Here is a 17505-nt window from a genome sequence, read left to right as displayed (position 1 = left end):
GATTATAGATAGTAGCTTCCGGGAGGTAGTTACTCCTAAGGAACAGGGCACAGGTAATTGGGTTACCGTCAGGCGAGCGAAGGGGAAAGGGCAGTTAATGCAGGGTTCATAAGCATCCCTCTTCTCCATATGTTTAAGGAGGTGTGCAGAGCAGTGGCTATTGTGTCATCTGTTGATCGGTTGTGTCGGTAGGCGAATTGTAGGGTCCAGTGTGGGTGGTAACAAGCTGCAGATGTAGTCCATGACCAGTCTCTCAAAGCATTTGCTTATTATTGAGGTGAGTGCGACAGGACGCCAGACGTTCAGGCATGTTGCCTTAGTTGTTTTAGGTACAGGAACAATGGTGGATGATTTGAAGCAGGAGGGAACTCTACATTGGGAGAGGGTGAGATTAAAAATATCCGTAAATACACCTGCCAGTTGTGCCGCGCGCATCCTGAGTACCCGCCCTGGGATGCCGTCCGGTCCTGCAGCCTTGTGACTGTCCACTCGTTGGAAACACCTGCGAACTTCAGCCTCAGAGATTACCATGGTGCAGATCCCTTTGTCAGCTCTCCTCGGGGGTTCAGTGTTGGCGATATCGAACAGAGCGTAAAAAAGATTTGGCTCATCTGGGACAGAGGCAGCGATGTTGGCAGCACCACTGTGCTTGGCCTTGTAGTCTGCGATGGTGTGCAGACTTTACCATAAGCTGTGCGTGTTGTTGGTGGAGAACTGTGCTTGAATCGTGTCTCCGTATGGTTGTTTCGTTGTCTGGATGACTTTGCACAGATCAGATGATCGGCAATGGAAGCTGTCGGTCACGGGGTAAGTGCTGTTCACACGGAGCTGTTGTTCCAGATTTTCTGGTTTAGGCAGTCCAGACCGGTTCCTGGTGGAAAACTGTGATAAGAACAGACAGATGGGGGATGTTTCTCGCAGCCAGAAATGTTTACACAGGATAGAGATAGAGATAGACATAAAGATAGAGATAGAGAGAGAGACGGTGAGGGGGGGGGGGAGATGGAGTGAGAGGGGGAGGGAGAGGGAGAGAGACACTGGATGTCGGCACGATCATTGGTGACTGTCGGGGCCAATTCCGGATCTGCGGACCCGGCAACTGGGATACGGGATTTTGGGTAGTTGGATCCTTCTTGCATCTCCTCTTCAGCAGTCGCTCTTGGCTTTTCCGTGAATCAGCGGCTGCTCCTCATTGCCCTCCATATTTGCCTGAGAGAGCTGCTGCTTAATTTGGCACAACGATCTCTCTTAGCCTGATAGAGTTCTCCGTGGAGTACTGCTTTCGGTAACCTGGGGTTGTCCCTGAGAGGCACGTGGCTTGTCAGTGGAGCTGTCTGAGCAGCAAAATGGCTTCAGGGCATGGAAACTGAGCATGTATAGCTATGCATGTCTGTGTGATTATATGAAATATTAAACTAAATAAGTAGTGCAGAAATAGAAATTTAAAAAGAGATTAGTGAGTCACTATCGATGGGTTTGATTGTCCATTCGGAAACTGCATGGTAGAGGAGAAGTTGCTCCTGAATCGTTGAGTGTGCGCCTTACTCCGTTCCTCGTGAACCAGATGGTGATGCAGCCAGTTACAATGCTCTGCAAGTTACATCTGTAGAAATATTCAAGTGATGTTGGAAACTCCTGATGAAATATAGCCACGGTTGTGCATTCTCTCTAGCTGCATCAATATATTGGGTCCAGGTTAGATACTCGGAGATATTGACAGCCAGGAATATAGAATTGCTCACTCTTTCCACATCAGATCCCTCTATGAGGACGGGTGTGTTGTGTTCCCTCATCTTGCCTTTTCTGAAATCCACAATTAGTTATAAGGATATATTTCATATCAGATTCAGCACTCCATACAAGCATATGCAAAACCAATAAGGAGTACACATCACTGAACGTAAATGAAAGCGTAAGCCATAAAAATGATGAAACTATCATAATAGTAGAAAACGTTAACGAATGGAACAGTCTGACTCCTCAAGGAGGACATCCACACGATCTGAGCCGATTAGATGTCGACAAGGAAGCGTCGAGCCCCTGGCTCAGAGTTGGAGACTTCTTCCCAGAAACAGAAGGGATCATTGTAGCAATACAGGACAAGGTTGTTGACACATGTAGTTATCAATAATACAGAATAAACGACCAATAGATTCAGGACGATACATGCTGAAAATTACAAGAGAAACCAGAAACAATCCAACACTTTACAACATCCTGCAGTAATTTAACTGAATCTCATGACTTGCACAAGCACAATCAAGTGGTGGACAACAGTCACAAAAATCTTGCTTGAACTACAACAGATGAAAAACTCGATAACTTACTACAAGTGCAAGCCTGCTCCATTTGTAGAGTTAGAGTCCTTCATATCATGCTGTGACCCAACATTATTTCAGATAGGATAATCCACGATGACCGTTTGGATATAATTTTACAGGATAAACAAGCAAAAAAAAACTTTTTGAATAAATATATATAGCCATTCCAAACAGAACTTACAGAAATGAATTATTGGGAAACACCAGAAATATGCTAAAATAAAAGGGGAGATTGAAAGACTATGCAATATAAACAGGGTATTCAAATCGCAATATCGATAACTGGTATCATCCCAAAGGCTTTACACAATAATATTAACCAATTAGGTCCAATCTGCAATACTTGTGTAAATCTTCGAAAACCCACAACACTATACACCACGAGAATCGTCTGAAATTTCATCAATTCAGACATGAGTGTGCTTGGCTATGCCTGTACCTCAAATTTTACCGGTTTAGGCTAAGATGATGATAATAATAATAATGACGTATTTATAAAGCACGTTTCATCCAGACGATGCTGTTCAAACTGCATCACAACGGGATGTTCTGCCGTTCCTTTGTGTACATCAGATGCATGGAGAGAGGGAGCTTGCTACATCGGCAGAAGCTTCCTCTCCATATCGGAGTGTCCCGGCTGGCAGGGGCAGGACATCCATGGTCGACTCTGACAGACGGAGGCCTCATTAGACAGAGCCCCACACCCCCACAGCAAGACTGATGAGTAGCAGTTGCCAAGACTTCACCGCCCTCTCCCACAGACACGATGTACATCACTGACACAGACGCTTGTGGCTTCTTCCATTAACGCAGATTCCATCTTTCCACCAATCCTCCATCACTGCGATTGAAAACTACCCATTTTCATTCCTGTTATTCCGATGGGATATCGATCCGCAACTTCACTGTGATTCTCCCTCAGACGCTGCCCGACTTGAGTATTTCCCGCGTATTCTGCTCCTGTTTTGATGCAAGAGCAGTGGACACCTGTGACTCCCCAGTGTGCAGATTGGCCAAAATGCACAGTGTCCTGCTCTCCATAGTTCCACACCAGATCAACATTAACATCATCTGTTAATGAGGCAAACAATGCCTTAAATATAGTGAAATGTTGTTGTAACGGGACTTCAGTCAGGATTGGAATAGGATATCAGGGGAATGTCAAACTTCACAAATAACTAGCTGCAGAATATGAGGATTGGACATTTTCTGGGACATCCATCGCTGTCAATTAAGGTGTCTGTGAACAGAATTTCACTTTCTATCCTGTTATCCTCGGAAGCATTGAATTAATTCATGTAATCTCAAACACAGAATGTTGAAATGCAGCTATAATATTCTTTGTCAGTTGAGCCATTTAACATTTTTTCTATGTTCTCTGTTCCCATGGAAGATGTTCAACAGAAACACCAGGAGACTCTGCGGGCACAAACTGAAACACTGAGCGTGAACACGAGCCAGATGACGGAGAAGGTGAAGGTTTTCCAGCTGGCTGATCGATACGCTGAACTCACGGTCATTTCTACTGTTCGAGATCGGACACTGGTGGAACATGAGCTGCTGGCAAGAGGCAGAGACCATGAGGAGTATAGAGAGAAACAACTCCGCAGTCAGCTGGAAAAAATCAGTTCTGATCAGTTATTCCAGAGCAGCTTTTCCCGGAGTAAATCCAAATCTGGGAGTTCGGCAGCAGTGGTCGGAATTCCGGGGATCGGGAAAACAACAATGGTACAAAAGATTGTTTATGATTGGGCCATAGGGAAAATATACCAACAGTTCCAGTTTGTCTTCAGTTTCAAATTCCGAGATTTAAACAGTCTTGACTGTCGAATAAACCTGAAGGAACTGATTCTGGATCAGTATCCTTACTTTGGGAATATCCTGAGAGAGGTCTGGAAGAACCCAGAGGGATTACTGTTTATATTCGATAGTTTAGATGAATTCAAACACAAAATCGATTTTGCGGACAGTCGGAGAGATACAGAACCCAAGCACCAGTGCCCAGATCCCGAGTGGAGGTGTGAAGTGTCTGACATTGTGTACAGTTTAATCCAGGGCAAGCTGCTCCCAGGGTGTTCAGTGCTGGTGACCACCCGACCCATTGTGTTACATGAATTGGAAAAGGCAGAGTTCAGTGTCTGCGCTGAAATCCTGGGATTTTCTGGTGAGGAACGGAAGGAATATTTCATCAGACATTTTGAAGACCAGACGGTGGCGGAAGCTGTTTTCAATTATGTGAAGGACAACGAGATCCTGTACACCATGAGCTACAATCCCTACTACTGCTGCATCCTCGCTCTGGCACTGGGGCGCTTCTTCACAAAAGGAGTCAGGGACCCGCAGCGAGTTCCCAAGACCATCACCCAACTGTATTCCTCCTATATTTACAACATCCTGAAAAACCACCGCCGTGAGATTGAGAACCCCCGTGATGTGTTACTCAGGGTTGGTCAGATGGCCTTCAAAGGAGTGTCCGAGATAAAGATTGTATTTAAAGAGGGAGATTTGATCAACTACAATCTGCAGCCTTCCCCGTTCCTGTCCGGGTTCCTGATGGAGCTTTTGGAGAGAGAGGATTCTGCCCAGAGCGTGGTGTACACATTCCCACACCTCATCATCCAAGAGTTTGTAGCTGCAGTCGCACTATTCTTGAATCCACATCCCGGGGATATACTGAAACTCCTCACTGATGCCCACAACACGACAGATGGGCGATTTGACGTATTTCTCCGTTTTGTTGCTGGTCTCTCCAACCCAATGACAGCTCGGGGCCTGGAGGAGATTCTGGGTCCATTTCTTCAGGAAACAACCTGCCGGGTGATTGACTGGGTGAAGCAGGAGGTTAAACCCCAGAGTGGAAACACAGGGAGTGAAGTTGATAAAACGAGAATCCTGAACGCATTGCACTACCTGTTTGAGTCTCAGAATCGTGGACTGGCTCAGGAAACACTGGGATCTTTGGAAAAACTTTCATTCAGTGGAGTGACACTCACCCCGATTGACTGCGCGGTCCTGTCTCATGTCATCGGACTCTGTGATACAATAAAACACCTCGACCTGTGGAACTGCCACATTGAGTGTGAAGGAATCCAGCGGCTAGAACCCCGGCTGCACAACTGCCAGGAGTTGAGGTAACTTGATTTATCACTCACTCGGAACTGTGAACCTGTTCCATTGTGTTATTTCAATGTAAAGGGATTTGGGTAAAACTGTCGTAAAACTGATTGTGAAGAATTCTGACAAATGCCCAGGGGATCGGTCAGTAATTCCCCAAGGATAGGAGGGTTCTGTCGTTCCTTGTGAAGGGATGTTGGAGACTTCATCAGATCAGTGAACAACGTCCATTGGTTTAATGGTAGTAAACCACAGGAATGGCCGTGATTCCTCGCTGCCTGTGACACGTCCATTGACAATGTTCCTTCTCATTGTTACTGACACCCAGACCGACACTGACTGCAGCAGGTGGGTCAGAGATTCACACCCCCTTCCCGGTGAGGGACAAGAGACCGTCTGCAGACTGTCCCAGTGAGAAGGAAAGAAATACCATTGTGAGATTGTTCTCCCCTGCCATTCCCCGTGTGTGACTTTGCTCACTTCCAGATACACAGAGAGCGAGGCCGCATCTCCTTTGGGTCTCTGTTCAGACCCAACACACACGTACAAAAATTCTCGTCTTGCAGGATTATCATTTTCCCTTGGAATCCTCCTGCAGGATGTCTCATCCCAGTCCCTCTTCCATTCTTAGGGATCTCGTCCCCATCCCCATTCCTCTTGTGGGCTCTCTATTACCCTTTCCTCATTCTACTGTGGGATCTCTCTTCCCTATCCCCCTTCCTCCTGTTGGATCTCTCTTCCCCATCTCCCTTCCAACTGTGGGATCTCTTCCCCATACCCCTTCCTCGTGGGATTTATTTTGACATTCCCCTTCCTCCTGTGGGATTTCTGTTCCCCATCCCCCTTCCTCCTGTGAGATCTCTCTTCCCCATCCCATTTCACCCTGTGGGATCTCTCTTCCTCATCCCCCTTCCTCCTGTGGGATATCTCTCCCCCATCCCCTTCTCCGTGTTGGATCCCCTCCCCATCCCCTTTCCTGTAGTGTTATCCCTTCCCATCCCTCTTCCTCCTGTGAGATCTCTCTTCCCCATCCCATTTCATCCTGTGGGATATCTCTCCCCCATCCCCTTCTCTGTGTGGGATCTCCGTTCCCCATCCCCCTTCCTTCTGTGGGAACTGACCTCCCCACATCCCTTCATAGAATCGTAAAATCATAGAACACAACAGCACAGAAAATAAGCCATTCGACCTTTCTGCTCTGTGCCAAAACTTTATTCCGCTGGTCCCATTGACCTGCACCCAGTCCATAACCCTCCAGACCTCTCCCGTCCATGCATCTATCAGATTTATTCTTAAAACTTAAGAGTGTGTCCGCATTTTCCACATCAGATGGCAGCTCGTTCCACACTCTCACAACTCTCTGAGTGAGGACGTTCCCCCTAAACCTTTCCCCTTTCACCCCGAAGCAAAGTCCTCTTGTAATTTATCCCTCCTAATCGATGTGGAAAGAGCCTATTTGCATTTTCCCTGTCTATACCGCTCAGAGTTTTGTAAACTTCTATCAAATCTCCCCTCAATCTTCTGCGTTCCAAGGAATAAAGTCCTAACCTGTTCAATCTTTCCTTGTAACTCAACATCTGAAGACCCGGCAACATCCTAGAAAATCTTCTCTTTCCTATAGTTAGGTGACCAGAACTGCTCACAATATTCAAAACTTGGCCTCACGTTGACGTGGATAGTCTTTTTCCATTGAGAATAGGGGAGATTCGAACAAGAGGACATGAGTTGAGAGAGAAGGGGCAAAAGTTTAGGGGTAACACGAGGGGGAACTTCTTTACTGAGAGAGTGGTAGCTGTGTGGAACTTCCAGTATAAGTGGTAGAGGCAGGTTTGATTTTGTCATTTAAAAAAATTTGGACAGGTATATGGACAGGAAAGGAATGGAATGGAGTGTAATGGCCTGAGTGCAGGTAGGTGGGACTAGGTGAGAGTAAGCGTTCGGCACGGACTAGAAAGGCCGAGATGTCCTGTTTCCGTGCTGTAATTGTTATATGGTTATATGTCATATGTTATGAATTCTATCTGCCATTTTCTGTCCCATTCTTCCAATTGGTCCAGATCCCTCTGCAAGCTTTGAAAGCCTTTCTCGCTGTCCACAACGCCTCCAATCTTAGTGTCATCAGCAAACCTGCTGATCCAATTTATCACACTATCATCTAGATCATTGATGTAGACAGCAAACAACAGTGGTCCCAGCACAGATCTCTGAGGCCCACCACTAGTCACAGGCCTCTAGTCTGAGAAGCAATCATCCACTACCACTCTCTGTTTACAAATTCAGTTTACAACCTCTCCATGGATACCTAGTGTCCGAACCATTTAACTAACCTCTTACGTGGGACCTTATCAAAGGCCTTACAAAAATCCATGTAGACAACATCCACAACCTTTCCTTCATATGCTTTCTTGGTAACCTCCTCGAAAAACACAACAAAATTCATTAAACACATTCTGCTATGCACAAAGCCATGCTGACTATCCTTTATCAGCCCTTGGTTGTCCAAATCCTTGTTTCTCCGATCTCTCAGAACACCTTCTGATAATTTACCTACTACTGATGTCAGGCTCACTGGCCTGTAATTACCTGGGGTACTTGTGGAGCCTTTTTCAAACAACGGAACAACATGAGCTACCCGTCAATCCTCCGGCACCGCAACCGTGGCGAAGGACAATTTAAATATTTCTGCCAGGGTCCCTGCAATTTCTACACCAGTCTCTCTCATGGTCCAAGGAAATATCATGTCAGGCCCGGAGATTTATCTACCTTTATTCGCTGTAAGGTAGCAAGCCTTACACCTTAATCTCTATGTGTTCCATGACACTACAACATGTTTCCCTTAATTCCATATCCCTAGGCCAAGTTTTGAATATTATGTGCAGTTCTGGTCACCTAACTATAGGAAAGATATCAGTAAAATTGAAAGAGTGCAGAGAAGATTTACTAGGATGGTGCCTGGTCTTCAGGAGTTGAGTTACAAGGAAAGATTGAACAGGTTAGGACTTTATTCCTTGGAGCGCAGAAGATTGAGGGGAGATTTGATAGAAGTTTACAAAACTCTGAGCGGTATAGACAGGGGAAATGCAAATAGGCTCCTTCGCTTTCCCCCCTCTGACTGTCACCCAACGACCTGCTTCCGGCAGCCTAGGTGTGACTACCTCCCTGTAGCTCTCATCTGTGACTGCCTCATTCTCCCTTATGAGTCGAAGGTCATCCAGCTGCTGCTCCAGATTCCTCACACGGTCTTCCAAATCGCCCAGCCGCAAGCACTTCTGGCAGATGTGACTCTGCGGGAGAGGGGAGTTCCCCCAAGACTGCCACATCTCACAGGAGAGGCACATCACCGTCTCAGGAGGCATTGTAAAGACCTGTCAAAACCCCAAATCTCCACTCACTCACTGGCCTCTCAGCTTGAGATATCCCTCTATTTATTTGTTTGAGCTTTTCAAACTGCTTGGTCAATCAGCTGCTTTCTGCTGAGTCTGAGCTATTCAAATTTTGGTTGTCTTGATTTGCACAGTCCAACTGCCAAAACTGCCAGAATCTCTCGAGTCAAAGCCTCAAATTTCCACTCCTTCACCGGCCCACTAACTCACTGGCCGCGTTCCATGACACTACTGTTCGTTTCCTTTAATTCCATATCCGCTATGCCAGTTTCCTGAGTAGACACTGACGCAAAAAAACTGTTTAAGATCTTCCCCATCTTGTGATGCTCCACACAGACAACCACTCTGATCTTCTAGGGGACCAATTTTGTCCTTTACTGTCCTTTTACTCTTAATATACTTGTAGAAACCCTTCGGGTTTACCTTCACATTATCTGCCAACACAACCTCATGTCTTCTTTTTGCCTTCCTGATTTCCTTCTTTAGTATTCCCTTACATTCTCTATACTCTTCAAGTATCTCATTTGTTCCTTGTTGCCTGTACCTGCCAAACACCTACTTAACCAGATCGCCAATATCCCTTGAAAACCAAGGTTCCCTATCCCTGTTAACTTTGCCTTTAATCCTGGCAGGAACATGCAAACTCCGGATGTAAGAGCAGTTCAGTAACTCCACGTACTAAACACATCCTTGCCAGAAAACAACTTATCCCAATCCACTCTTCCCAGATCCTCTCTCATTTCAACAAAATTGGCCCTTCTTCAATTCAGAACCTTAACTGGTGGACCAGTCATATCCTAATCCACAATTAACTTGAAACTAATGACATTATGGTCACTGGACCCAAAATGCTCGCTTACACATACTTCTGTCACCTGACCTGTCTGATTCCCTAATAGATCAGGTACTGCACCCTCTCTCGTTGGTACCTCAATATATTGATTTAGAAAACTTTCCTGAACACATTTTACAAACTCCACGCCATCTAACCGTTTCTCAGAGTGGGAGTCCCAGTCAATATGTGGAAAGTTAAAATCCCCTACGATTACAACTTTCTGTTTCTTACATGGGTCTTCTAACTCTCTTCAGATTTGCTCCTCCGATTCTCTCTGACTATTGGGCCGTATATAATAATACCCTATTCGTGTGGTCTCACGTCTCCCAATCCTCAGCTCCACCCATATGGCCTCTGTAGACAAGCCCTCCGGGATGTCCCGTCTACGCCCATCTGTGGTATTTTCCCTGACTCGTAATGCCACTCCTCCCCCTTTCATCCCTCCCCCCTGTCACGTCTAAAACAACGGAACGCCGGAACATGAAGCTGCCAGTCCTGCCCCTCCTGCAAAGAAGTCTTACTAATAGCAATAATGTCGAAATCATCATGTGCCAATCCACGCGCTAAACTCATCTGCCTTACACACAATACTCCTTGCATTGAAATAGATGCTCCTGAGAACATTTCTATCACGTACAAACCATTGATATCTGTCTATACAGACAGGCCTCGCATGACCATTATCCTCCTCCAAATCACTATCTGCTCTAACACTTCGGTTCCCCTCCTCCTGCAATCTAATTTAAAACCCCGGCAGCAGAACTTGCTAACCTACCGGCAAGGATGTTAGTCCCCCTCCAGTTCAGGTGCAAACTGTCCAATTCGAACGGGTCCCACCTCCGTTGGAAGAAAGCCCAATTGTCCAGAAACATGAATCCTCCCCTCAGCCACGTATTTAGCTGCATTATCTTCCTATTTCTATTTTGAGCCTCACTAGCACGTGGCACGGGTAGCAATCCACCTGTGAGATCTCGCTTTCCCATCCCCTTTCATCCTCTTGCCTCTGTTCTCACTGCCCCTTCCTTCCAACTGTTGGATCTCACCTCAGCATCCACCTTCCTGCTATGAGATCTCTCATCCCCATCCCCATTCCTTGGGTGGGATCACCATTCCCCATTCCTTCCTGCAATGGAATCTCTCTTCTCCATAATCCTTGCTCCTGTGAGATCTGTCTACCCATTCCCCTTCCTCCTGTGGGATCTCTCATCCCCATCCCCCTTCCTCCTGTTGGTTCTCTGTTCCGTACACACCTTCCTCCTGTGGGATCTCTCATCACCAGCTCCCATCCTCCTGATGAATCTCTCTTCCCTATGCCCATTCCTACAGTGGCAGTTCTCTTCACCAGCCCCCATACTCCTGTGGGATCTCTCTTCCCCATCCCCTTCCTCCTGTGGGATCTCTCTCCCCCATCCCCCTTCCTCCTGTGGGATCTCTCTTCCCCAACCCCCTTCCTCCTGTGGGATCTCTCTCCCCCATCCCCCTTCCTCTTGTGGGATCTCTCTACCCCATCCCCCTTCCTCTTGTGGGATCCCTCTTCCCCATCCCCCTACCTCCTGTGGGATATCCCTTCCCCATGCCCCTTCCTCCTGTGGGATTTATCTGCCCCATCCCCCTTCTTCCTCTGGGATCTCTCTTTTCCATCCTCTTCCTTCTGTTGGACCTCCCTTCCGCATGCTCCTTCCTCCTATGTGATCTCTCTTCACAATTCCACTTCATCCTGTGGGATCTCTTTTCCCCATCCCCCTTCCTCCCGTGGAATCTCTGTTCCCCATCACTTTAGCTCGGGTGGGTCTATATCACTGTATCACATTGACATTTCTGCATTTCTGTCAGGAATACTTTTCTCTCCATCGGGGAATCGGACAGTATATGTAGGGTTTACAGGGTCACATCGACAGACTAAATTACTGACATTCGATGAATCCCCTGGAGCTGGTCAGTGAGGAACATTGACAGTGATGGGAACACCGATCGGTGATTTACTGAAGGGTTTAATGTTTCCTGAAATATCCGAGTGAGAGAAATTCCCTCAGACTCACAGTTTGAATCACTTTGTTCATCAATTTGTCTGTTTGTGTTTAGACTGGGTTTTAATGAACTGGGAGATGAAGGAGTGAAACTGGTGTCTGCAGCTCTGAGGAACCCGGAGAGTAAAATAAAGAGTCTCTGGTAAGTACCAGACTGTGGGAGATTGTGTTTACAGTCACCGGTTGTCTGACCCTCAACATTAATGTGATCAGGAATTGTGTTACTGATAAACACTGGGGATTTGTACCGTCTCCTGTCTCTCTGTGTCCTTCACCCTCACTCTCTCTCATCTCCAGGCTGGGGGATGTCGGTCTCACAGATTCTGTTACCGAGGATCTCGTCTCAGCTCTCATTACAGACCGATCACTGACGGAGCTGGACCTGAGTGATCAAAAACTGGGAGATTCAGGAGTGAAACTGGTGTCTGCGGCTCTGAGGAACCCGGAGTGTAAAATACAGAAACTGGGGTAAGTACCAGACTGTGGGAGATTGTGTTTACAGTCACTGGGGTGTCTGACACTCAACAGTAACGTGATCAGTAATTGTGTTACTGATAAGCACTGGGGATTTGTACCGTCTCCTGTCTCTCTGTGTCCTTCACCCTCGCTCTCTCTCATCTCCTGGCTGATCAATATCAGTCTTGCAGATTCTGGTGCCGAGGATCTCGTCTGCACTCTCAGGACAAACCGATCACTGACGTGGCTGGACCTGGGATTAAACTCGCTTACAGACCGATCTGTCCCCGCTCTCCGCCGCCTCAAACAGACCCTCCCGAGTCTGGAGTGGATGCTGTGAGTGTTTGTGTTAATGTTCAATGTGATAAAATATCAGCGGATCCGCGGGTTTTCTGGTGATATTTGTCTGTGAGTGTTGTTGAAACATTAACCCCGGTCCCCTGTTACTGACACTGTTGTGCAATCTGTTTATTTCATCTTTATTCTCCTTTCTGTTTCAGGCTGGGGGGGAATCAGTTCAGTGAGACCGAGAGGAAGGAACTGAAATCTCTGCAGAAACCCAGATGAGGTCACCAGGAGACGCTCATGGAGTGAGCACTATTTTAGATTCGCTCCATAACCTTTACCTTTTTTAACCTATGATCACCCTTATTTAACTTATTTTTATCTACACCAGACGATTCTTGGACTTATCCTTAAGAGTGTACTGTGAATTTCGAAGCTATGAGTACAGAAATGGCTTTAAGATCTAAAGGGCGAGACCCTGGTAAAGATTCTAACGGCAAGGAAATTAAAAAAAAGACTGGTCCTAAACGTACTGAATTGACTTATGATACGTTATTGGAGCTCTTAAATGAAACATTTGAAGAATAACGACAAACTTTCAATGAAGATTTAAAGGCTTTCCAGGATTCTCTGGATAAGATTGGTCATGAAGTTAAACAGCATCAAACTTTAATCGTAACTCAGCAAGAGGACGCTCGGAAGCGAGACTTGAAAATTGAGAAAATGGAGCAGGAATTATCTTTGGCGATTAAACAGTTCGAAATACTTAAAGCCAAGAATGTCGATTTTGAAAATCGTTCTAGAAGACAGAAATTACCCATACTTGGTCTCCCGGAAGGTATCGAACAAGGGGACCCCTCGAAGCATTTCGCTCAGCTTTTAAAGGATGCGTTCCCTTCTGTATTCCCAGATATTCCTCCGTTACTTGATCGTGCACCATAGAATTACTTTACATTTAATATTCCTATTAAAGCTTTTCTTTATCGACGTAATAATCATTTTAATTTACTTACTTTAACCATTGTATTTCATTTTTTGGTCATTATTATTAATCCTTTGAAGGGGAATTTTTTAACGTTTTGATATATATCTTTTTTCATTTTTTGTGTAACTAAGATGGCCGTTTCTTTTCTTAAACACATTGCTTTTTTTATTTCGCCTTTTTGTGTCTTCTTCTTCTCGTAATGCCTTTATTATCACATCCTACCATTTCTTTGTTCGGGTTTTAACCCGATTTATAATTTACCAGTGTTCATATTCGCTTTGTTTTCTTTTTACTAGCAATTGTATTAAGAAGTCTGTTTTAGCATAGTGTTAATTACTTTTTAGGAAATTGTGTGGATCTCTTTTTTTCTCCTTTATATATTTGGAGTCGCCTTCTGGAGACATGGGGATAGATTTAGTATCACACTTTTTTTTCCTGGCCTCCTTTAGGCTCAGGAGATTCTTTTTTCGAGGATGGTGGACGGCAGATTCCTTTCTAATTCTTTGGTTATTTTATTACTTTTTCTAGTTTTTTTTCATTTGGGCTGATTTCAAACTACTAAAATGTCGGCTGTGACGTCATTGCCCGTTCCTCCACTTATTTCTGTTCCTCTCCCGGGTGCATGAGTTCATACTTTGGTTAACACTTTATTTACCAAAGGGTTGATTTGAGAAATATGGTTCAAACCATTAATTTTGTCTCTTGGAATACTAATGGCTTAAACCATCTGATTAAACGGAAAAAAAGATTTTTAAAGTATTCCAAAGATCGAAAGCGCATATTATTTTTGCACAAGAAGCTCAAGTGAGGAAAGAGGACAATCGACGATTTTTTAGGTTTGGAAGGATCAACAGTACCATTCGAATTCTAATGCCAAAGTAAATGGAGTTTAAATTTTTATTGACTCCTCTATTACATTTGTTCAACACGATATTATTTCGGAACCGAATGGTAGATTTTTGTTAATTGCTGGGTTACTTTTTAATAAGAAGGTTGCTATGGTTAATGTTTACTATCCAAACGTGGATTATCCTGATTTTTTAATGTCTTTATTTACTTCTCTACCTAATCTAAATGAATATATGTTAATAATGGGTGGTGACTTCAATTGTTGCTTAAATCCTTTGCTGGATAGATTTATATCCATTAAGTCTTTACCAAATAAGTCGGCCACTTATATCAATTATTTTCTGACTGATACTTGAATTTTCGATATTTGAAGATTTCTACATCCTAAGGACAAAGAGTTTTCATTTTCCTCACATGTCTATCATTCTTACTCGAGAATTGACTACTTTTTCATTGACTCTCGTTTTATTCCATCTGTAATTGGTTGTAATTATGACGTTATAGCCATCTCTGATCATTCTCCAATGAAACTTACTATTAAATTAATGGACACAGCTCCTAGTACTAAGCAATGGCGATTTGATTCTACCTTACTACAAGATCCGGATTTCATTAAATTTATAAAAGAACAGATTGATTTCTTCTTTTCAACTAATTCCACGGATGAAATCTCCTGCGGAACACTTTGGGACACTTTTAAAGCATATATACTTGAACAGATTATCTCCTATTCTGTTGGTTTGAGAAAACGTATCAAGAAGAAAGCTCTTTTATTGGTTGGTAATGATTCAAGAAATTGTCAAGAAATATTCGATTGCTCCTAGTAAGGAGCTTTACAAACAAAGGGTTGAGCGTCAAATAGAACACATTTTGTTACTTATATCTTCGATTGAAAATCAATGAATGAAAACCAGAAGTGATTTTTATATACATAGTGATAAATCGGGTAAACTGTTAGCTAACCAATTGAAGAATGCTTCGTTTAAACGTCAAATTATTAAGTTTCGCCAACAGAATTGTGAATTGACAGTTAATCATGATGAGATAAATAAATATTTTCAATATTTTTATACCTCCCTGTATCATTCTGAATTTCCTCACGATTATAATACCATGCATGACTTTCTAGGGAAATTGAATTTTCCAAAATTATCATCTGAAGAACTTTTAATATTAGAAACTCCTATTACGGATGCAGAAATTAAAGGTGTTATTTCCTCTATGAATTTCGGGAAAGGCACCAGGTCCAGATGGGTATACAGTGGAATTTTTAAAGTGTTTTTCCTCTACTCTTTCTCCTTGGTTATGCAAGGTTTTTGAAGAAGCAATTAGACTAGGTAATCTACCACAACTTCCATTTATTTAATATTGAAAAAAGATAAAGACCCTACTGACTGTGCATCCTATAGACCAATATCTCTATTGAATGTAGATTCCAAGATATTTTCCAAGTTATTGGCGACTAGGATGGAGAAGGTATTACCACAAATTATCTCGGAGGATCAAACTGGTTTTATTAAAAATCTTTATTCTTTTTTCAATATTAGGAGATTATTGAATATTGTTTATACTCCTTCACGCAGTACCTCAGAATGTGTCATTTCATTAGATGCGGAAAAAGCATTTGATCGAGTTGAATGGCCATATTTATTTACTGTGCTTGAGAAGTTTAATTTTAGTCCAGCATTTATATCCTGGATTAAATTGATATATCACACTCCAGTAGCCTCGGTTTTTACTAATAATCAAAGATCTCCCTTTTTTTATTTATTTCGGGGTACCAGGCAAGGCTGTCCTTAGTCCATTATTATTTGATATTGCTCTGGAACCTTTGGAAATTGTTATTAGAGAATCACCTAACATTTTTGGCATTACTCGAGGGATAGATATACATAAGTTATCATTATACGCAGATCATCTGTTATTATACATTTCTGATCCTGAGAAATCCATTCCTGCAGTTATATCACTATTGGCTCAGTTTAGTAATTTTTCCGGGTATAAATTGAATCTTAATAAGAGTGAATTGTTCCCCTTAAATAGACAGGTTCCAAATTATTGAAATTTATCTTTTAAATTAGTTAATGACTTTTTATATACTTAGGGATTAAAATTACAAAAAATCATAAGGAGTTATTCAAGGTTACTTATTTACCCTTAATTGATCAGATTAAATGTTTGTTTACTAAATAGTCACCATTGTCTTTATCTCTGATAGGTCGGATTAATGCTATTAAGATGATTATTTTACCCAAGTTCTTATATATATTTCAAGCGGTACCAATTTTTATTCCAAAATCCTTTTTTGACAATGTTGATTCAAAAATTTCCTCATATATATGGCAGAATAAAAATCCTAGATTGGGTAAAATATATTTACAGAAGTCAAGGAAGGAAGGTGGATTGGCATTGCCTAATTTTAGATTTTATTATTGGGCAATTAATATTCGATATTTGAAATGTTGGTTAAGGGATCTGGATTTATCACCTTGCTCTCATTGGGTAAATTTGGAAACTAAATCTGTACAAGGATTTTCTTTGCGTTCTATTTTAGGGACTTCTCTTCCCTTTGCTCTTTCTAAATTGCATAAACGAATTGACTATCCGATAGTTAATTACACTTTACGTATATGGTTTCAATTTCCGAAATTGTTTGGGTTGAATCAGTTTGTTTTAGCAATTCCTATTGTATCAATTTTCTTTTTTCATCCCTCTATTATGGACCAAGTTTATTCAGCTTGGAAGACTAAATGTATACTACGATTTTCTGATTTATTTTTGGATAATTGTTTTATGTCTTTTGAACAATTATCTAATAAATATAATTTGCCTAGATCTCATTTTTTTTTAGATATTTACAGATTAGGAATTTTCTAAACACTGTACTTCCTACCTTTCCAAATCTTGTTTCTTCGGGTATTTTGCAGAAATTTTTAGAACTAAATCCTTTACAGAAAGGTGTAATATCAAATGTTTACAATATAATTATGAAAATACATCCAGAGGCCTTTTATTATATTAAAAATGATTGGGAAAGAGAACTTAACCTTACTATCCTTATTGAGAATTGGGATAAAATTCTTCAATTAGTTAATTTATCCTCTATATGTGCTAAACATTCATTGATACAGTTTAAAGTTGTGCACAGTGCTTATATGTCTAATGATAAATTGGCTCGTTTTTATTCCCATATAAATCCTGTATGTGACAGATGTCATTCTGAAATAGCTTCTTTAACTCATATGTTTCA

The 17505-nt window shown here is 42.7% G+C and overlaps 1 protein-coding gene across 1 annotated transcript; it reads left to right on the top strand.

Moving 5' to 3' along the window:
• The first annotated feature begins 786 nt into the window (after positions 1 to 786).
• Positions 787 to 13433, top strand: LOC140721629 (NACHT, LRR and PYD domains-containing protein 12-like). The gene is made up of 6 exons (XM_073036441.1): positions 787 to 807; positions 5124 to 5452; positions 11736 to 11822; positions 11978 to 12148; positions 12328 to 12472; positions 12637 to 13433. The coding sequence occupies exons 1-6, from the start codon at positions 787 to 789 to the stop codon at positions 12658 to 12660; spliced, it is 777 nt and encodes a 258-aa protein (XP_072892542.1). The 3' UTR covers positions 12661 to 13433.
• Positions 13434 to 17505: the final 4072 nt, after the last annotated feature.

Source organism: Hemitrygon akajei, unplaced genomic scaffold, assembly GCF_048418815.1.
Source record: "Hemitrygon akajei unplaced genomic scaffold, sHemAka1.3 Scf000058, whole genome shotgun sequence".
NCBI classification, from domain to species: domain Eukaryota; kingdom Metazoa; phylum Chordata; class Chondrichthyes; order Myliobatiformes; family Dasyatidae; genus Hemitrygon; species Hemitrygon akajei.
This window is presented reverse-complemented; position numbering and strand designations above follow the sequence as displayed.

What these genes read in the sequence shown, in the direction of transcription:
- LOC140721629 (XM_073036441.1), top strand. Translation starts at nt 787, where the DNA reads ATGGAAGCTGTCGGTCACGGG. An exon ending in TGGAAGCTGTCGGTCACGGG is followed by an intron (nt 808 to 5,123) that starts GTAAGTGCTGTT and finishes CCATTTCTTCAG; the next exon opens with GAAACAACCTGCCGGGTGAT. An exon ending in CCGAGTCTGGAGTGGATGCT is followed by an intron (nt 12,473 to 12,636) that starts GTGAGTGTTTGT and finishes TTTCTGTTTCAG; the next exon opens with GCTGGGGGGGAATCAGTTCA.